At 38.3% G+C, this 23,144-nt stretch overlaps 1 protein-coding gene across 2 annotated transcripts; it reads left to right on the top strand.

Moving 5' to 3' along the window:
- Window positions 1-1,817: 1,817 nt before the first annotated feature.
- On the top strand, window positions 1,818-15,227 carry LOC110449290 (protein FAM98A-like). Of its 2 annotated transcripts, XM_021496058.1 has the most exons (13): window positions 1,818-1,908; window positions 2,658-2,806; window positions 3,548-3,604; window positions 4,189-4,269; window positions 5,499-5,617; window positions 6,608-6,718; window positions 7,942-8,136; window positions 8,579-8,678; window positions 8,937-9,019; window positions 9,276-9,372; window positions 9,966-12,364; window positions 13,401-13,464; window positions 13,497-15,227. In XM_021496058.1, exons 1-11 carry the CDS (start codon window positions 1,871-1,873, stop codon window positions 10,361-10,363), a joined length of 1,428 nt encoding a protein of 475 aa, XP_021351733.1. In that variant the 5' UTR covers window positions 1,818-1,870; the 3' UTR covers window positions 10,364-12,364; window positions 13,401-13,464; window positions 13,497-15,227. The 2 variants fall into 2 exon arrangements, with proteins under 2 accessions (XP_021351733.1, XP_021351734.1); XM_021496059.1 differs by lacking the exons at window positions 13,401-13,464; window positions 13,497-15,227 and adding an exon at window positions 12,696-12,766 and having other exon boundaries at window positions 9,966-12,300.
- The last annotated feature ends 7,917 nt before the right edge of the window (window positions 15,228-23,144 follow it).

Genomic DNA, 23,144 nt, shown 5'->3' on the forward strand with positions numbered 1-23,144 from the left:
AAAGGAGAAACACAGCTATTTGCTGAAAATAATTCTTATATTTTGCTATGGCGTGTAAAAACACGTATGGCGCAAATTAGTGTAAAAGTGCTTCGTAAATCAAGATCGATTTTCTAACAAAGTACACATTTTTTTAAATGATACTTTACCAAAACATGTTAAATGAGTATACCAATGGAAAAATCGAAATATTTCGTGGATAAAACATTTACATTTTGCTATGGCGTGCAAAAACTCCTATGGCGCAACTATGGCGCTAAATCTCCTATGGCGCAAATTAGTGAGACCCCTGATACAGTTCTGGGGGAAAATGAATTTCGATATTTGTCCGAATTAGTAGAAATTTGTTGGAGTTTGTGGGCTCCCCTAGAACGGCGGTCTGACACTTTAACATGATCATTAGGGGAGATGGCTACTTTGTCATTTAAGATTTTGTACATCATTGTAACTCTTGCTTTTGCTTGTCTCTGTGCCAGTGGTTCCCAGTTCAGTGATTGTACCATGCTGGTGACACGTCCAGGTTCACGGGTCCTGTAGTTGTTATATACCTAAGTTGGACGGTTTCCAACAGTACAATCTTTTCTGTGGTGTTATGGGTCCCAACATGTAGAGGCATACTCGATAGTCGGTCTCATTAGAGTGGTATACGTTTGTGATTTGACTTTCCTGGAGCATGATGACATATTGCGTCTCAGGAAGCCCAGTGTTTTGTAAGCTTTACTTACAGTGGAGTGGATGTGTTTACCCCAACTGAAGTCGTCCATTAGAGTAACCCCCAAGTACTTGAATTGCTAGCTGGTAGGCTATCAAGGCGAAGCAGCGTGTTATGAAGCTGGTAACCGAACTAAACTGGGACTTTATTTTTGGTTACATTGATTATACAACATTTGCTGGCATTGAAGTTCATTTGCCAGTCAGTCTCCCATTGTTCTAGCCTAGCAAGGTCTGCCTGGAGTTGTTTGCAGTCGTCCTCAGACATTATCTCCTTATAGAGTAGACAATCGTCTGCAAACAGTACTAGTTTGACCTTGCAGGAGACTGACCAATCAATGTCAACTATATCATCACCGAAGTTTAAAACTGTTGGGGAGGGGTGCTTCGACAATGTAATACACAACTTGAATAATTAATAATTAAAAACTCAATTCAGGTTGTTATGACTTTATAAACCATAAAAAATGTATGCACATTAGGCCCTAAGGTTACAGTGCGCATAGCAAACGGAGATTGGGGGAGGGGGTGTCACACGATAGATGCAATATACTATTTGGAGTTTGGAGAGTGTTTACTGGGATGGCTGATCAAAATTCATCCTCAATAATTCTTAAGAATACTGACCAACATAAACATTTTTAAGATTATTGTCAGAGGGGATTTAGATGGAGCGATTTTTAGAATACATTTTGTACTTAGTAAGTTTTTGCAAAGTGACGGTAGAGGCTTCTGTTGTAAGACTAGATACAATTTTTTTTTTATGATCGCTTAAATCGTCATTGTCACCATTTTCAATTATAACAAGTTCTTTTTTTATTGTACAACTTTATAATGTTCAATATGATGAAAATAGTAGGCAATAAAGTGGAAAATGATACATTATTGGTATTTTTACATATTAAGTGTAACCAAGGCACTTTAGATTCTGACCCCGAAAAAGGTGAAAAACAACAGAAATAATAACCGGACGAAAAAGAAGCACACGTACGAAATATATTCATATCAGAAAAAAAAGTCTTATACTAGAATCCTTAACGGTTACTCAAGCCTCAGAGGCTAAACTAGGCGATAACAAAAACCGGAAGTTGATAATAAAAGTTGCTTTCGTTATTACCGGCCGGTGATGCAAGGAAAGTCCTAGGAACGTGCTGACAACATGCAAAACGACATTCTTGATTCATTGGAAGATTTACGGTTGTTATTTTATTCTTGACTTACCTTTATCCATATGTTATACATTTTATGGTAATTGCATGCAATAACATCGATAACTTATGTAATTTATATAAACCAGTAAATGGTGACAACTGTGTGGCAGCTGTAACACGACTGATGCTGATGATGTCTTTATTCTCAGTAACTGTTTACTGTCAATAGACAGAATCAATGTACCAATGGTATCGACGATGAATCAACGTCACTCCCTGAACACCTGTAAATTAATTTTGAAAGCAGTAAACCAATTTTGCTACTAAAGTTTTACCAGTTTGAATCTATACTATAATACTGTAGTGTACATGTAGGCATGTTATTTTAACCAATTAGGTACATGTACCTACACCATTAAATGTACCTAATCAATATATTCAGTATTCTAATGTCTTGGAACTGGATGGAGAAAGGATAAGAATACGCATCTCCAAGAAATATCAAGCTACTTATTTCATTTTTTTAGGGGAAACCTTTTCATCTCGTGAGATTTTGCGATATATTGGACAGACAAGAAATGAATCATTGACAAAAAAGTCATGAACAATTTTGAAAAAGAGTTACTTATTTCTGAGACTAAATCTATACGTATTGAAAAAAATACAACTGCATATATGCAGTTTACTTGTACATGTACAAGTCATTGTTTTGGCCTGCCATCAATGTTATGTACAGTTGTATCTATTAATAAACTGTGTTTCAACTAATTATCCTGGTCATGTATAATGCCACAGGTATGATGGCCCATTGCTGGAAGAACAGGCATTCAGTGATGCTCTGGATGCAGGACCTGCCTCTGTGGAGTACACAAAATTGGTCGCCTGGCTGACGGCAGAACTCCGCGACTTCTGTGGCCTAGAGGAATGTGCTAATGCTATCAACAGTAAGCAGACTTTGAGTTGAATGATTCTACTGTACCAACACGGCAATCAGATATTGTAAGGTGTTTGATGTGTAGAACAAGACTTGGTGATGAATGTTCTTATAGACATGATCCATTATAAATCAGTCACACTTTGGACATCATTACTCATTAATTGACAGTGCAATGTTGTAGATTATCTGTTGTTTCACAGTTTGTGCAATCAATAAATATTTTTCGAATTTTGTTCATCTTCTTCACGTACCTGTATTGTATTGAAGATGATAATTGTTCAATAATTAACAAACACAATGCTTCATGTAATTAATTAAATAATATTGGATAAATTCAGCAATTTCTGAAACACGATTCGCCAAGATGTGTATATACATGAGAAATAAATTCAGCATATTAAATCAATGTTCATAGTTTGAGAAACAGCAGCTTAATATTCAACTTATGAATTAACTGTAATTGTAGTGTTACAAAGCTCTCTGCCAATAGCAGTATTTTTCTCTGGGCGATTCACTTATAAAACAGCATACCATAGTTTCATTCCATATGTAATATAATTAACAATTGAGGGACTTTTACTTCAAAAAATTGTTGTTCTATAGGCTTGAAAAATGATAATAATGAAAGATACAGTTAAGTTGAACAGCACTTAAAGTTAGTGGGCATTCACACCTCTATAGATATGCATATATATTGGCACTACTGTAAGTTCTCGTAAAATCTAACCTTCATGTTTTTATTTTGAAGATCCTGATGAAGCCTCCAACTTTATTATGGAACTTGGAAGTTGTCTCCGAGAATTGAGTAAGTTATGTCCTTTAAATCACTGTTCATGATAAAGCGACTGCAGTTTGATTGTTATCATATATACTACATTCCAAAAATTATTTATTACAGGGTTTTCAGTTGATCCTTGACATATAGCAATATCAGAAGTTGAATAATAGTTTCCTTAAATTTTGGAGGGTCAAAACACATGTCAAATGGACATGTCCTTCTAAACATAAGTCAAAGCTCATCTTGGGGAGTCAAAAAGATACTCTCAGCAGTCTACTGAAAGCCCTCCATTTTACCAATAAATAATGATAAAAAAATGAAAATATTATATTCAATTATAGGAATGACATTGTACAGGGTATTACACACATATAATCCTAACAGCTTGCCCCACAATAATAATTCATTGATAAGTAAATGAAAAGATTTCTTTTTGAATTATTATATTATTGCATTCATTTACAAAGTCAAACTGTCACAACATTTTCGATAAAATTTATGTCTTTGATGGTTATTAGTCGACTGTTTAAGAAGCTACAAAGACATCCTCGAGTTTGTATGAGAAACATAGATGATTAGTCCCATCTATATATACTTACTTGTATCTGTAGATTGTCCATATAAAGAACTGTTTGAGGGAACACAAGTCTCGGACAGACTGAACACAAGGAAAAGTCGCCTACAACTCCTTGGTAAGGATCTTTGCCTTGTACATGTACAGTGTAAAAGGGAAAATAAATTTGAAGTAGGAAGATATTTCTGTACATAATACAATTTTGAATTGAAGATAACTTTTGAAAAATTCTCCATTTGATATATTATTCTTGTATCTTGATTTGATGACCATTTAAAATCTAAGTGACCAGGCTGTTATACATAAAGTGAACACCAATATATTTCCCTATATAGTGTACTTAATTCGAAGATGAACTTGTTTCAAGTTGACATGGTGTTAAATATAACAAGGTGTTTTTTTACTTGGTAATATCATTGATAATGTCTGAATAATTACCTAAATGTAAGTGTTCAATTATAAAAAGTGAATTGCATTCATAAGTAATGATGTAAGATTTCTACTACTAAGTTTGTATAATGTGCTTGAAAATGGAGGTTTACATATATTTAGTATATATGTATGGCACTCACCGTGATTGATTTTGTTTCAACTTTCTTTACACAGTTTTATCATATCAAAGTGGTTAGTTGTACAACAATAAGAAAATATAGTCAAGGGGAGGTGGCGGGAAATTTTTCAACTTGACTTTACCATCCTAGCTTATTGTGACCCACCGAGACCTCCCCTTGTCTGTGTTTACATTCTTTGGTGGGAAGTCCTACATATCTCTTGGTATCCACCACACTACAACACTAGTTCTCTCTTTGCTCAAAAATAAGAAAGTGATTTATTGCAACTCGACTTTTGTAACCTGTAGATTTACACCAGTTGATGCTTAAAGAAGTGACATTGCAGCACTTTTTATCTAGTTTCTCTTGCATTCGTAAAAATGTCTGTACATAGAAACATTTGTCTTTACATGTATTTGAATATTTAAAAGCAGTTTTCACAGTGCAGAATTACACACATTCACAAGATAAAGTGTTCAAGTTGATAAAGGAATACTACAAAGATTGTATAGGATCTTTACCAGCAAACCTGTTCATTTAAGAAGGGACATAAAGACTCAACTGTATGTATTACATCTGATTCTAAGTACTATGCTTAGTAAAGTGAAACTAAACACGTCCTGTATGTAAAGAAAATGGCAGAAGAACTGGTTAGTATATGACGTTTTAATTTTCAACCATTTTGTGTTCATATAGGTTACAAAGGGTAGTATATGGCATAAAACACTGGTTAATCAAAAGATGTGAACGTATTTTGCGATTCAGGTATATTTATACCCTGTAATGTTATTTTCAGATTACCTCACAACAGAGCTGGCCTCGGTGAGGATCATGGCATCAAAACACCCCGACCAGCTGAAGGCCATCAATACCACTGCTACCAATACCACTGCCACTACCAAGCCTGTAGAAATGGTAACTGAATGGGTGATATTATGCCTATAAAATGTTCAAAAAGCAGAAAGGAACACTCGTATAATGTTTGAAAAAGTAGAAAGGCTTAAAACGTCGATCATTTAATAAAACATATGTTTGTACAACTTTTGGGTACATACATGTATACATTACTGTAGATTTGTGACAATGGTTTGTTAGCTCACCTGCCCGGTGTCAACATTTTTCTTTGAACAACTTCTTCTCGACAACCAAAAGACCTAGGGTCATGATATTTGACCGGTCTAGAGTCATGATACTTGGGTATGTTATGTAGACCAGCTGTGGGAATCGTTTTCTTTATTACAGTAATGAGGTCAAAGGTTAACTTTAAGTGCTAGCTGGAGTCGAAGGTCAACATGGATTAAAAGCTTTAAAATTAAAATTCCACAAATTTCAAACAACAATGTCTTAAGAACCATTTAAGAGATGTTAAAATGTCTTGTGTTCTAGTAACCAAATTTGGTCTGAAGTTACCTATATGTCAGTTTCATGTAACAAAAGAAGCAGTTGAGCATACAGGCCCTCTGGGCCTCTTGTTATGTAAACATTTCTTAATGCTGTATTAAAGGTGTTGCCAAATATCGATATCATTAAAGACATTCTATAGTCAAACCAGGTTATTTTAAATGTCATTAAAGAGCCTAATAAAACATGAAAATAAACTTAATTATGTACAAGTAACCAATTATATCAACAGCAGAGATATTGAAGTTTATGATATGATATTTAACTGTGTAGACATAGAGACAACAATTGATCTTTGTATCTCATGTACAATGAGCACAAGTAAAACCATTGCAGAATTAGCAGTTTAATGTTTAGACCACTGTTTTGTAAGAATAAAATAGGAATAACAATGCCATACTCATAATCTTTCTATAGTCAATATTTATGATCAGTGTACTGAATTTATTGGCCTCCAGATCAAATTTCACAAACATGGTATCATTTTTTCACATTGTGGTGTAGGCAGAGACTGATGTGGCTAAGCACCTTCGTCTCCTGATGATAGGGCTGGAAATCTCCAAACCTCCTTCCAGCGTCACCTCATTCCAGCTCTTCAGTAAAGTGGAGGCTAAGGTAAGGATCAAAGATCTCCAAACCTCCCCCCAACGTCACCTCATTCCAGCTCTTCAGTAAAGTGGAGGCTAAGGTAAAGATCAAAGATCTCCAAACCTCCCCGCAACATCACCTCATTCCAGCTCTTCAGTAAAGTGGAGGCTAAGTTATGGTTAGAAGACCTCTAAGCCTCCCCCAAAGCCACCTCATTCCAGCTCTTCAGTAAAGTGGAGGTAAGGTTAGAAGATCTCCAAACCTCCCCCCAACATCACCTCATTCCAGCTCTTCAGTAAAGTGGAGGCTAAGGTAAGGATCAAAGATCTCCAAACCTCCTCCCAAAGGTCACCTAATTCCAGCTCTTCAGTAAAGTGGAGACTAAGGTAAGGATCAAAGATCTCCAAACCTCTCCCAAAAGGTCACCTAATTCTAGCTCTTCAGTAAAGTGGAGGCTAAGGTAAGGTTCAAAGATCTCCAAACCTCCTCCCAAAGGTCACCTCATTCCAGCTCTTCAGTAAAGTGGAGACTAAGGTAAGGTTCAAAGATCTCCAAACCTCTCCCAAAGGTCACTTATTCCAGCTCTTCAGTAAAGTGGAGACTAAGGTAAGGTTCAAAGATCTCCAAACCTCTCCCCAATGTCACCACCTTGCTGTTCTATGGTAAAGTTGAGGCTGAGGTCAAGTTTGGGGAATTTATGAGAGTTTTGTTACTCTGTCCAAAATGCTTGAAATAATTTGCATTAGGCACTGAAGCAGATATTTTATCTTAAATACCAAGATATATAAGATTACCCTCAAACCTACAGTAGTGTTACAGTACTAATCATTATTCTGGTTCAGTTGAGATAACCCTACTGCGCATCACCAGTAAAACTCAATTAGTGTAGTATAATCACAATATGTCGCAGCGAATTTAAAAGTACAGTATGGTTATCCCTAAACCTATCTGTGTAAATAAGTAGTTGTTACCAAGAATCGTAACAAAAACAGGAATATGTTTGTAATTTCAGATTGGTGGAATATATGAAAACATGAAACTCTGTTGTTTCTTAATCAGTGAAGGGAGCATGTTGATTGCTTCTTAAAATCAAATGTTGTAGGCTTCATTAAGTTTATCATGCTTAAAGTCAGATGTTCAATCCAGTCTTGTTTCAGTTTTAATAATTATGAAAATATTCATTTTCATCAGTTCCAATTTTTACCCAAATGTGAATTTGTATTCAGAGGAATGTATTTCTATAATTGTAGGTTCAGGATCTTGTAAGTAAGTACCCAAATCAGGCAGGTACGTCTCTACTGAAGGGTCGCCTGTCTGAAAAACAGTGGGAGCAGGTGTTGAAGATTAATGAGGCCCTGTGTCGCGAGTATCAGACAAGACGGGAAATGTTGCTGAAGCGTTTAGACGTTACAATCCAGTCATTCATGTGGTCAGAGAAAGCTAAGGTAGGGAGGCATGGTGGGCACAGTCTCAACAGTGTAGTCTATGCTGTTTCTCATACTTGTATTGAATTTTGATATAAAAAAGGATAGGGTACATAAGTTATGGTTTTGACCTTTAAGTTTCTCACAATTCTAAAACGAAATGTTATGCAATCTTTATAGTGATAAAGTGTCAGTTTTATCCATCTCTGAAATAATAACAACAACAAAACCATCTTCCAACAGCATAACTATGATGTTCCAGATCACAAAGAAACTCTACGAAATGAAGTGTTTGAAATAACACATTTCAAGTCGATACATAGCTATCAAAACGTAAATAAACAATATTATGGTATAAAGGATTATCTCCCTTTCATTGTAATTGATCATTTTCTTGCTATACGGGCCATACAAATATCACATCCACACACATAAAATATGCACCATTTACCATGTTTTGCAGAACAAAGAAAATGATATTGCAGCTGTTTATCAACCAGTTCGTAAAAGTCTACAAGCAAAGCCTACAATAGGTGTAGCTAACATCCTGTCAGCTAGAGACGGTGAGTACTCGTAACAGTAGGTAAACAACATCTTCCTGTTAGAGAATCATTGTAAAGAAACAGATCAATATGAAGTACATGTTTGAATTGGTTAAGTTTTGGGAGCTTCACTATTCTAAACAGCTTAGGGTTCTCTGTGATGGCCAGCCCTCGGACATAATCCACCTGTTGAAGTGTTTTTCCTCGGACCAAACATACCTTGAGAAGTGTATACTTACTGTCTTCCCTATCTAACTCTCCAGTATTTTGGTTCCTCAGACCTGACATGCCTTGAGAAGACAAGCAGTGGTGATGCCAGGGAGAAAACCAAGTGTGCCATAAACAGAGTCCTGATACCAAAGGTATTAATCAAGGGAGATAACTGGTGTTTCACTGTCGGTACAAAAACTGTGTACCACAGTTTTGCAGTTAGTGGAAAATTCATATGAAATTTTAAATTGAATAACTGTACCCACATCTAATTTATGTATGCTATGGAGTTTAGGAACAGTTTGTAAAATGTTAAATTCTTTGAAAGTTCTGTCAGATCATGGCATCTTAAATGTTTCTAAAGGTTTTTTTACAACTATGTGTTAAGCTTTTTGTTGTTCTTGGTAGGTGCCTGATCGAGGTGGTCGGGCATGGGAACTAGAGCCACCTCCACCAGAAATGCCATCCTTCATGAAGAGGGATGCAGGACAACAGCGACCACAGAGTAAGTAACGACAATGAACAAATTACTTAAATAGCTCAACACGTCCATTGGCTTGTCTTGTTCTGTTTACATAACAATTTGATTGCAACTATTCCAACATCTATTTTATCAATTTTTTTAAAAACAATTTGAGTTTTGGTCTGTATTATGACAAACATGTGAAGGTGAACATATCGAAAAAATAGGAATGCTGCTTTAAAAACAAAAGTTACCAACGTTTAATCCACCAGCATATTGTAATGTTGGGACCGCAACTTGGAAATTTTGTTTAGATAGCTTTTGTTGTAAAGAGAGTAGCCATCTACCAATAAACATACCTGCAGACGATGGTTTTCTTGGTAGAATTAGTTTCATTGCAATGCAAGTTCATGAATTCAACATGACTGAACATTTCTAATCAAGTAACACTTCAGCCTTAACAATCTGGAAACTATACATTAAAGATTGCAGAAATCTGCAATTTCCCACCTCTATATTAAAGTAATACATATATGCAGTATGATGTATTATATTTGGCCAAATAAGACATTGACACAAGACAACATGTACAATGTTTCTATCTTCATCACATGAAAAGTTTGTTTTGTTATTAGGTGGTCGTGGAGGTGGTCGTGGTGGCGGAGGTGGTCGTGGAGGAGGGGGAGGAGGAGGAGGAAGGGGAAAGATACAGGGAGGCTGGGGTGATGCAAACCCCAGCCAGCAAGGTGGCAACTGGGGACAAGGTGGAGGTGGATACAACCAAGGGAGAGGTGGATACCAAGGAGGAGGTGGGCGTGGCTATGGAAACCAAGGTGGTGGTTCTGGTAACCAGGGGGGTGGATATGGAAACCAAGGTGGTGGCTATGATAACCAGGGAGGTGGCTCTGGTAACCAGGGAAGTTATCATCAAGGAGGACAAAGTGACAATTATCAAGGAGGAGGAGGAAGAGGGGGAGGTAGAGGAAGAAAAGGAAGTGGTCGAGGTGGCAGGGGACGTGGTGGCGGATATTGATTAGTCGTATATATTGTCACAAAGTGTCTGATTGGTGAAGTATGCTGAGAAATGTCTGAAAGGTTCTTGTTCGAAAGATTGAATGCTATCAAGGTATGATTTGTGTAGTTCAAGCTGATGATGTATACCTTGTTGCTAATGAGGGTGGTTCTGTAATGGTTTGATTATCACATGACGATCACCTAGTTATCACATGGATTTGTATGATGGTATCTGCTGAATTCCATAAAACCTAGTCTTTTGTTAGAAAGTTTTTGCTTTCACTGAGCTCTGTATTAAACCCAATATTGAAGTGTGAATAGCCTAATCTTACTTGCTTCAACCTATTTATTCCTCTGCATTGTGTATACAATATGATATTGACAGATAGAGACATGGTGATGGGTAATTTGTCCTTAACGTCTGTTACAAACACAGCTATATAACAAAATCGGCACAACATTTCAAACATTTGTATATAAAATCTTTCGTTTACATCATGAACATAAGATATTAGAGTCCTTGATAATGAAAATGTTTTGCTTTGATGTTTTGAATATCTGAAAAGATTTGGTCCAGTGAAAGGTTTATATAATTGCTTTTACATAGCAGAAGGGTAAGTGTTTGATCCTGGTGAGGAAGGCACTTTTTTGTACTAAACCCCATAATACCCATATTTACCTTTTTCCTTGGTTCGCTATGCATTTATTTACAATTACATTGTATAATGTACCAAATATTTTAGACCTCGCCTCCCATGAATTATTGTTAACTTTGCCGTCCTCCCCCATCCCACTTCCATGCATTTATCATAATTTTAAAAGTCTGTAGTACAGCTTACTGTACCCGATGTATTAACTGTTGTTTGTTTTCAGATTTGTTTTGGTCCAGTTTACATATTTATGAAGATATGTATTATATTGTTGCATATGTATTTCATGACTTTCCCATTTATGGGATGACACTGAATACCTCAAACCTTTCTTGTAATAAAGACAAAAGCTAAGTTAAATGTTATTGATAGCAATGTAAAAAGTTACCTACAAAGTGTTAAGGATGCTCGCAACTAGCAGCATGCGATAATTATATCCACGATATTGACATTACATACAAATTTAGTTTGGTTGTGTGATTCTCAATACATTATATTGTCCATTTGATATTACCCTGCTATATCAGATTGTGTACTAGTAAGTGGTTCATGTGCATTTCAATTATTTATGTATTAAAAGTTGCAATGTCTGGATGACAAAATTTCTACATTTTTAAGCTTTAAAACTGTTTACAGCATGTAACTTTTTTTTGTTATCAATACTGCTGTATCAAGTTTTATATAATGTGTTAATATGTTTTGTGTGTGTATATCTTATACATATATATCCAAGATGGCGGACGTTTGTGAACAGGGGGGTTGCTCACAATTAAGCCCCCTCCCAACTTTTGGCCCATCTTTTTTCTCAGGAGGGGGGGGGGCTTATTGGCGATAAAATACGGTACATTATTCGATATTGAAATTCAAAATCTTGCGAAATCTTGCAAAAGTGAAAAATGTGCAGTCTTACATTGCACACAGCGGTAGGGAGGTTGCCCTGGGATACATATCCCAAGCTTTTAATTCTTTTTGGGGGAGGGATGGGGGCATAGACATTAACTATAATTCTTCTCTTTTTTACACATCATCAAAGAGACTCACTTTCGATTTGGTGAACCTTTTTCAATTATTCAGATATTCTGGCCAGTCTATTTTAACCAAAGTTGGTACAATGTATGAAAGTGCTATATGATTAATATGTGTTATTGATGACTTGGGTAAAGATTGTTAAAATGTTAAAGGTCTTGGTTAGTGAAACTGGTTATCTTTATGATGGAAATTGGTAAGTGAATGAATGTTGATACTCTTTTTACCTCCGGGCTACTTGCAATAAACATGAGCAGTAGCAGAAATCATTGGGATCGAGGTTTACCTTACCTAACCCCTGTATAGTGGCAGATTTACCTCACCTCATCCCTGTATAGTGGCAGGTTTTCCTCACCTTTTCCCTGTATAGTGGCAGGGTTTTCTCACCCCAACCCCGTATAGTGGGAGATACAGAGGGTTCATGGGGTCAAGATTTACCTTGCTTAATCCCTGTAATATAGTGGTAGATACAGAGGTTTCATGCGATCGAGGTTTACCTTGCCTAATCCCTGTATAGTGGCAGTTTTACCTCAGCTCATCCCTGTATAGTGGCAGGTTTTCCTCACCTAATCCTTGTATAGTGGCAGGTTTACCTCACCTTATCCCCGTATAGTGGCAGGGTTTTCTCACCCAACCCCCGTATAGTGGGAGATACAGAGGGTTCATGGGATCGAGGTTTACCTTACCTAATCCCTGTATAGTGGCAGTTTTACCTCACCTTATCCCTGTATAGTGGCAGGGTTTCCCCCCCCAAACCCCGTATAGTGGGAGATACAGAGGGTTCATGGGATCGAGGGTTTCATTGCCTAATCCCTGTATAGTGGCAGTTTTACCTCACCTCATCCCTGTAAAGTGGCAGTTATACCTCACCTAACCCCTGTATAGTGGTAGATAGAGAGGTTTCATGGGATCAAGATTTAGTATAGTGGCAGGTTTTCCTCACCTAACCCCCGTTTAGTGGGAGATACAGAGGGTTCATGGGATCGAGGTTTACATTGCCTAATCCCTGTATAGTGGCAGGTTTACCTCACCTTATCCCTGTATAGTGGCAGGTTTACCTCACCTAACCCCTGTATAGTGGTAGATACAGAGGTTTCATGGGATCAAGATTTACCTTGCTTAATCCCTGTATAGTGGCAGGTTTACCTCACCTAATCCCTGTATATTGGCAGGGTTTCCTCCCCTAACCCCTGTATAGTGGTAGAGACAGAGGGTTCATGGGATCAAGATTTACCTTGCTTAATCCCTGAATAGTGGCAGATTTAACTCACCTAATCCCTGTATAGTGGCAGGGTTTCCTCACCTAATCCTTGTATAGTGGCAGGTTTACCTCACCTAACCCCTGTATAGTGGTATATACAGAGGTTTCATGGGATCGAGGTTTACCTCACCTAATCCCTGTATAGTGGCAGGTTTACCTCACCTAACCCCTGTATAATGGTAGGTTTACCTCACCTAACCCCTTTATAGTGGTAGATACAGAGGTTTTATGGGATCGAGGGTCACCTCATCTTATTACTGTATAGTGATAGATACAGAGCCTGAGAGGTTTCATGGGATTGGAGGCTTACCTCACAAATTTCCTGTGATGATTTATGAATCCCCCTATACCTGACCCCCAACTTGATCTCTAGATCTGCCACCGATATAAGTAAGGTGTATTTGAACTTGTTCCTTGTTCCATTGTATCCTCTATCTGCAGAGTTTTTTCTGTGCAAATGATGTTATTAATTTATGCAAAACTTAGAATAAATTGTATCAAAGCACATTCTTTTACTCTTTTAACTGTCATTGATTATGTCTCCCCTTCAAATGAATGGAGACATATTGTATTAGTACTGGTTCTTATGGTTCTTCTTGTTCTTCTGGTACTTCTAATCACAACTTGTCTGGACCATAAATTTTAAACTGTTAAAGATATCTTGATGAAACTTGAGGTATGCTTGCATCACCCACAAAAGGTGTGCATTGCACTGGAATTGGATCACTGACCTTCACCTCAAGGTCAAAAGTCAAATAAGTGCAACATTTTCAGGAAATTCTTGTCCAGCCTGTAAATAATAAACCGTTAGAGATATCTTGATCAAACTTGAAGTATACCTGCATCATCCACAGAAGGTTGCAGTGCACTTAAATAGGTCTTGTGCCCCTCTTTTTACAGAGTTATGGCCCTTTGTTAGTTTTTGATACCAAAGTTTGTCTGGAGCATAAGTTCCATGTTATTTCACCTACGTTGACCAAACTTACCATATTTATATATCTTGGGAAGGCGGAATCTCTCGCATTAAAATCCAATATGTATAGAGCTATGGCCCTTTGTTTATTTTTAATACCAAAGTTTGTACACGGTATAACTTCAATGTTTTTCACCTACATTGACCAAACTTGCTATAGTTATGTATATTTTAGAATATACACACCTTAATATTGATGTGACCTTTCTATTCTTCAAAATATGCATATTGGCTAATAAGAGAGACAAATGTTTTTGTTCACAAAAACAAATTATGTTTTTGTTCACAATTTTTTTTTAGTTTCTTGATAAAAATGGGACTTATTTTTTGAGAGTATTAGAAAATAGGGATTAGAAGTCACAGCATTCTTCATGGCATTTCAGCTAATATAACCTAGTCTGAAGGCTTCAACATGCAGTCACCATTGCATTCATCTGTCATTCAGTCCATGGTTTAACCTTTTAGCATTTTCTCCATAAGAACCCAAGACTAAGATTCATGCTATTTTGCCTATGGCTTGTATTAGTTCAAGGTCACAAATATTTGAAAAAAATATTGAAATGACTCCTAATACATAAGGAAGTTATGTGTGCAATAGCTGAAAGGGATGAATGGATGTGAAGTTTGTTCACAAACTTTACCTTTACCCTCGGTCAAGGTCACAGAGGTCAAATGTGTTATAAGAACCGTCATTAAATAAGCAATGATTCTGGACTCCTGATACTGTGCATGCAGCTTGCTTGTGTGAAGGACTATCAAGATTGAACATATAAATAATTCTATTTAGGGTCAAATGATCAAATGTATTTAAACATCATCAAACGACTTCTAGTGAACTATGCGGCACAGAATCACGATATTTAGCCTGTTGCTTACTTGTACATTGTATGAAGGATTGTTAAGTGATTCAAATAAACCATATTGCATTATGTGCATTAAAATATTAAAACAGAAATGGCATTTGGTCTATATTTTGTTGGAATGTAGATCCACCACGTTTGAATCGTTTCCGACAACTTTGTACAGTTTTTCAGAAAATGGAGTCCGGCTTTAGGGCCTATCGTGGTTATGTAGTTTGAGGTCATAACTGGTACCGCCAAGGTTAAAATGACAAGAAGGATTCAAAGGATTGCAAGGTCACAGGAATCTTTTTTGTTTAAAAAACAAACTTTCAACAACTTTCTGAACAGTCGACATATTTGGAGTGTAGTTAGCTTGCTGAAAGGAATTATGAAGTCGGCTAAAATATATGACATTAACCCAAATTCAAGGTCGTGATTCGAAACAACATCTCAAGAATTACAATGCGTATAGTCATCGTATTTGGCATAAAGTTCACTAGGGTGAAATGTTGTTCAAATGAATAACCTTGTCGGGCATTGAAGTTCACAAACGATCAGATATTTGGCTTACACCATAAATAACAGGCGAAGAACAATATAGGCCCTTTAGGTCTCTTTGTTGATTTGGCATTATTTTGGAAACGTAATATTCATGTAAGACCAGTTTATGAACTGACAACTATAGATAAGTTTGATATGGCATTTTAAGTAGAATTGAACATCTCTAGGTATTATCGCAGTAAGTTTCTTTCTAAGCTAGGGAAGATGTTATTCAGATCATTTGCCATATAACACCAGTTATAATCATTTTTGATGACTTATGGGATTGCGGATTTCAACGAGCAGACTATTCACCGTATTATTGCAAGTTCTACTGTGGCACTGTGCCTACAGTTCTGGTTGTTTACTTTGTATATATGTAAACATATATATTTGTATGGGGCTGTTATCACGCCCCTATGAGAGGCCAGCTTAATTTACTGGAGAGTATGTTGGGAGGTTCACGCCCCTGAAAAAACTCGTAGATGTTTTTAGTGTGGCACTTAATGTCTATTAAACGCGGGTAAACATGGAAACAATGGCTATATACGATATTGCAAAGAAAGGTAAACTTTTAACGTTAATTGTATTTGTAGATAAGTTAAACGATAGCTTTAAACTAATGGTAACTTTCCAAGGAATGTCATTCAAAATAACTTTTACCCTTTTATATATGTTTGTGCAGTATTCGCTTCAAAGCTCACTAACAAAATGTCATACCCGTATTCTTCTGCACACTACGTAATTCTGTTTCGTTTTCGTTTGATACTTATATCAGGTTCTTGCCCTGAACTGAACATTGAATCAACAAGGGTATTCATTTTATGGCGCAGGTAATATAAAGAAAGGTTAAAACATCGGGAGGGGGGATGCAATATCTTGGCGGCAATGTGTTTTGTACTTGTATCATTAGTCGCGATCCGATTTGTGTATACATATATACAATTAGAATGTTTTCTCGTCTCAGCTTCGCGGTCGATGGGTATTAGAATTTGATTTGAAACCACGTGGGAATGGGCTTCATCTAGAGTTCGTCGTGGCGCCGAGCCTACAGTCACCGTTTACTGAACCGACAACAGTGTATTCGCCATTATGTTTTCACCTCACATCTCTGGCAGGCTGTGCACTTTCCTGAATATCAGGTTTTCTCATCAAGGAACGTGAAAAAGTCTCGTCAGGGGCGTTTTGTGAAAAAATATTTCAAGCATGTTTGTTTTCTAAAAGCTGATATTATTGTAGATTACCTAAATTTCAAAAAGAGATTTATCTTTCCGTTAATTCGCTAGGAGAGGCAATCTCGATTTTAAATCATTCAACCAAGAAGATATAGAGCTGCCGTTGTTCAATTCCCAAACTCGGATAATTATACAAGAAACAGTGCGGTAGTTGTATGTTTCCTGAATTTAAATCTCTGGAATATGCCATTTAAAGTGCTGTTGCGAAAGTTGGTGCTCACAAAAACTAGAATGTTAACAGTATAACGGCGTTCACGGAGATTCTTAGATATAGTCATAAGTTTGTTCCAATGAAAGCTAAAATTAAGGCGACATTTAGTTTCATTTTAGAAAAAATAATTCCCGAGTTGTGTTAATTAATTGTATTATCTTACTTTGTGTCACAGACCGTCAGCGATCCAACTTGGGCGTCTAATTACGTTGATTTTGGAAAGGGTACACGGATCAACCCCCACTTGGACGAGGCTAGTGCTAACACATGATATAGTACCGGGATCCACAACAGTGCTTAGTGTATTCATGTTTACGTTATCTCAGTTTCCCAAAGAACAACTTTTAAAATATTTGACCTTATTATTAAATGGTGAGAGTTCAAAGAGTCCAAACCTTTTTGTTGAACGTTCCTCTGTAAGAACACGTACCTCGCCCTCCAGTAAGTGTTGGGATAATACGAAGCGATGGAAGGTACCTATTCCCACAGTCTAACTACGAAAAGTACCTGGCCCTCCAGTAAGTGGTACCTATTCCCACCGTCTAACTAGGAAAAGTACCTGTCTCTCCAATAAGTGTTGGGATAACAGGAAGCGATGGAAGGTACCTATTCCCACAGTCTAACTACGAAAAGTACCTGGCCCTCCAGTAAGTGGTACCTATTCCCACAGTCTAACCAGGAAAAGTACCTGGCCCTCGAGTAAGTGTTGGGATAACAGGAAGCGATGGAAGGTACCTATTCCCACAGTCTAACTACGAAAAGTACCTGGCCCTCCAGTAAGTGGTACCTATTCCCACAGTCTAACTAGGAAAAGTACCTGTCCCTTGGGATAACACGAAGCGATGGAAGGTACCTATTCCCACAGTCTAACTAGGAAAAGTACCTGTCTCTCCAATAAGTGTTGGGATAACAGGAAGCGATGGAAGGTACCTATTCCCACAGTCTAACTAGGAAAAGTTCCTGGTCCTCCAGTAAGTGTTGGGTAACACGATGCGATGGAAGGTACCTATTCCCACAGTCTATCTAGGAAAAGTACCTGGCCCCCAGTAAGTGTTGGGATAACACGAAGCGATAGAAGGTACCTATTCCCACAGTCTAACTAGGATAAGTACCTGGCCCTCCAGTAAGTGGTACCTATTCCCACAGTCTAACTAGAAAAAGTACCTGTCCCTCCAGTAAGTGTTGGGATAACAGGAAGCGATGGAAGGTACCTATTCCCACAGTCTATCTAGGAAAAGTACCTGGCCCCCAGTAAGTGTTGGGATAACACGAAGCGATGGAAGGTACCTATTCCCACAGTCTAACTAGGAAAAGTACCTGGCCCTCAGGAAGTAGACCTGTGTCAGTTTTAGGGGATACTACTTCTGTATGACAATCAGATGACATTGAACTTGGGCATTCAAATACTACCAGAGGTCGTTCCCGGGTACTCGGTTTGGTTAAATTGTTCAGTGAGAGTTTTATAATTGGTGGAATCAGGGTGTGTCAATTGTTTACCGTATTATGCAGGGTCTGCAAAAACAAAACAAATGTTTTCTGTGTTAAATTTAATGACATTTTACGTACAGTGTTTTATGTGTTATCATTGATGGACTCGTACATTGTTTCCTTTGGTAATCACGGAGAAATCGTTCAAAGAGTTTTCCTCATTTTGTTCATGCACGTTTCAACACATTTAAAGCATTCATACGCAAATTCGATTATGGATGTTGTCGATCTGAAAGTCGGGCTATAATGAACATGTAAATTGCTGAGACAATTCAATTACAGATATCGAAATTCTCTGAGAATACGACACCATTTGTCTTCAAGTGAAGATTCATGCCAATCTCACGTAGAACGGCAATTGTCTGAAGATGTAACCGTGGACGGCTGATGAAGTAAATGAGATTTACGTGTAACGCTCACGGAACACTGATGGTCGGCCAGTAGGACAGCGTGTCATTAGTACTGTAGTCGTCGTCAATCAGCCGCCGCTCACATCTGGACAAATGATTGATTTTGTCATATGAATTGGAAGGGAAAATACAAGGAAACACGAAATCCATGTGAAATTGTCATCATATAATAAGTGTTACAACAATGGTCACCGAAATGGAGCATGTATGTCTCGGGACTTGGGGAAATGTGTAGCAGCATCTGTATTACTCTGAACCTAGTAACTGTTTGAGAGAGCCTTATAAAATTGACTCCTATTTAATTGTCAGTATTTGTGTTGCATTTTGGTGCTCGCGTGTATTTTTCAATCCGGAAATTAAAGCAGTAAAGAATCCAACCCTCTTAACTGACATGTATGGTGCAATTAGACAAAATATTGACAATATGGACTCTCCAGTAAATGGTTTATAGGAGGAAGGACAACAGTTAGACGGCATTTATGTGTATTGACGGTCATTGGCTCGGGGACATCGTTTGGTTTTATAGGGTTTAACCCCCATTAACAGCTTAGGTCATTTAAGAACGTTTTCCATGTGAATAATGCGTTTACTTTCATGTGTGTATGTGTGCTGGAGGCAGGGTATGTTGGTGTATTTGCCTCCTTGTGATAGCGCAGATCTGATGTCGACTAGATAGTGCTATCTTGCTGAAATATCATGCCGAAGGCATACACCCCGTCACACTGTACTGACAACGGGTGAAACAGTTGTTGCCATTACCCTAAATGCTGAGCATTTAGCAGTTGATAAAAAGCTATCATTTTATGGACTTTGTATGTCCCGGTATGGGGATAGACCCCATTGCCTTCACTACTTGGGCAAACGTTCAATATTAAGGCATTGCCAAGCAAGGCACTCAGAAGCAAAAAAATAAAATTTTAAAGTAGAGGGAAATATTGATAAATATAATTGACATTCTACACAATTCAACTCCCAAGACATCAATTACTCATTACAATTGTTGTATAACATATTGTTTATACCACACGTGGTATAAACATTACACGCGTTTTGATTGGCTGACACGGTGAACTTTGACCGGGAATCCTTTGAATGGACAATTTGGTGGGAAAGCCGCTTCATGCGGTGGCAGAAATGATGATACACAGAAAGAAGTTCGTCATTGTTTTTGTGATAATAAATTTCTTATGTTGGTTTCTATAAATTTATTGCTTTGAAGACAATACATTTGTTACGTACTTGTTATGATTTGTAATAAATCATAATATTTCCACATATTCCTGAAATTGTAATTTTTGCATATTAATTAGCGGCATTTTACTACAGGTCATATCCTAAAGCCCCATCTGATATCGTAAACAAAACACATATGCATACAGAACCTGTCAATTTCCTCGGAATATTTTTTATTGTGGTAGAAACAGGTCACACAAACTCGTCGTTGTTGTGTATGGTATTTCTCTCACTCTCGTTAGTTATTTTTCAAAAGTTACAAAAACCACTTATTTTTCAAAAGTTACTCGCTAAAGCTCGTGTTTTTTGTAACTTTTGAAAAAGTAACTAACGAGCGTGAAAGAAATACCATATACAACAACCACTCGTTGTGTAACCTCTATTTATCACACACTGTTGTATATTGGCGTGTCTTTCTTTCCTATTTCCTTTTTTCCGGCGGTTTTTCCCTGGTTTGCGAGGACGTTATACCACAAACAAACACGTATATTGGTGCTGGCATAGACAGGGATATTTAGACGCTGTCATAGACTTATATACATGTAACGTAGTGAAATAGGCGACACTACATACTCGGGTACATGGACGTTGCTACTGACAGGCACACTGACACTACTTCTTACTCGACCATTGACGTGGGCACCGTCATTGACGCTAATATAGAACCAGGTACATTGACGGACGCTATCACAGAGAAGGTTAAATACGCGTTACCACAAACTCTTTAGTAAATCGACTCTACATAGACTAGGATCAATATAGGCACTGTAACATTCACACTCTACGCCACCACAGACTTTGTTACCTTGACGCTGCCACAGAACTTGTTACTTTGACGCTGCCGCAGAACTTGTTACTTTGACGCTGACGCAGAACTTGTTACCTTGACGCTGCCGCAGAACTTGTAACCTTGACGCTGCCACAGAACTTGTTACCTTGACACTGCCACAGAACTTGTTTTTGACGCTGCCACAGAACTTGTTACCTTGTCGCTGCAACAGAACTTGTGTTACCTTGACACTGCCACAGAACTTGTTAACTTGACACTGCCGCAGAACTTGTTACCTTGACGCTGCCACAGAACTTGTTACTTTGACGCTGCCACAGAACTTGTTACCTTGTCGCTGCAACAGAACTTGTTACCTTGACGCTGCCGCAGAACTTGTAACCTTGACGCTGCCACAGAACTTGTTACCTTGTCGCTGCAACAGAACTTGTCACCTTGACGCTGCCGCAGAACTTGTTACATTGACGCTGTCGCAGACCTGTTACCTTGACGCTGCCGCAGAACTTGTTACCTTGACGCTGCAACATAACTTGTTACCTTGACGCTGCCGCAGAACTTGCTACCTTGACGCTGCCGCAGAACTTGTTACCTTCACGCTGCCACAGAACTTGTTACCTTGACGCTGGCACAGAACTTGTTACATTGACGCTGACGCAGAACTTGTTACCTTGACACTGCTGCAGAACTTGTTACCTTGACGCTGCCACATAACTTGTAACCTTGACGCTGCCACATAACTTGTTACCTTGACGCTGCCGTAGAACTTGTAACCTTGACGCTGCCACAGAACTTGTTACATTGACGCTGCCGCAGAACTTGTTACCTTGACGCTGTCGCAGAACTTGTTACCTTGACGCTGCAAAATAACTTGTTACCTTGACGCTGCCACAGAACTTGTCACCTTGACGCTGCCGCAGAACTTGCTACCTTGACGCTGCCGCAGAACTTGTTACCTTGTCGCTGCAACAAAACTTGTTACATTGACGCTGTCGCAGACTTGTTACCTTGACGCTGCCGCAGAACTTGCTACCTTGACGCTGCCGCAGAACTTGTTACCTTGGCGCTGCCACAGAACTTGTTACCTTGACGCTGCAGCATAACTTGTTACCTTGACGCTGCCGCAGAACTTGTTTCCTTGACGCTGCAACATAACTTGTTACCTTGACGCTGCCACAGAACTTGTTACCTTGCCGCTGCCACAGAACTTGTTACCTTGACGCTGCAACAGAACTTGGTACCTTGACGCTGCCACAGAACTTGTTACCTTGACGCTGCCACAGAACTTGTTACATTGACGCTGCCGCAGAACTTGTTTCCTTGACGCTGCCACAGAACTTGGGTTCAACGACACTGCCTTATGCCAGTACCTTGATTCTGTCATACAATGAGGTACATTGGCTCGTGGATATATTGCCGCGGCCAAACATATATATCTACATTACTAGTATATGCTCGATGAACCATGACAATAAGATGGTATGCTTCACTTACCAAAACATTTATTGTCTATCAGCAAATTTATGTTTCACAATAACTGTAAATTGTTCACAACATCTATTTTGGGACGTGTATTGCTCAAGCAGAGCCTTTGGATTTAATTGATTAATTAACTTTATCCTGTTGCATCCCCAAAAACATAGTTTGGACATTTAATGGATTCAAATGTAACTCCGACAACCATTTGGTTATGCATTTTCGTCATCTGCCAGAACGGTCGAAATCAATCATTGCTGCATTATTGACTTCCGCTGGTCGGGTTAACTTCCGGTGATGGATGTGTGAGGACGTTGTTCGTTATGTCTTGCCGATGTCATATAATCACGGCCAGTCGTGTAGCTCGCGGACGCGTGGGCACCCCGTCACGTTATTCAATAAGGACCGCAATGCCGGGATTGTCACTCGGAGTAAACTGATTATTTACTCAGTAACGAGGATAACGTGGACCACGAGCTACGCCCTCGAACGTGGCAGTATAAATGTCATATACTGACGAACGAGACTCGTCTTCCCTGCGTTTCACGTCCTGTGTCAAATGAATGAAAATTAGTTTCGTTAGCCGCCAAGATATTTTAATAATTAATGTGGCTTCCCTTGAAGAAAACAGTGTTGGCCTTATGAGCTTCACTTGCTGAAACTGAATAACA

The sequence above is a fragment of the Mizuhopecten yessoensis genome, unplaced genomic scaffold (assembly GCF_002113885.1).
Source record: "Mizuhopecten yessoensis strain PY_sf001 unplaced genomic scaffold, ASM211388v2 scaffold4553, whole genome shotgun sequence".
Taxonomy (NCBI): domain Eukaryota; kingdom Metazoa; phylum Mollusca; class Bivalvia; order Pectinida; family Pectinidae; genus Mizuhopecten; species Mizuhopecten yessoensis.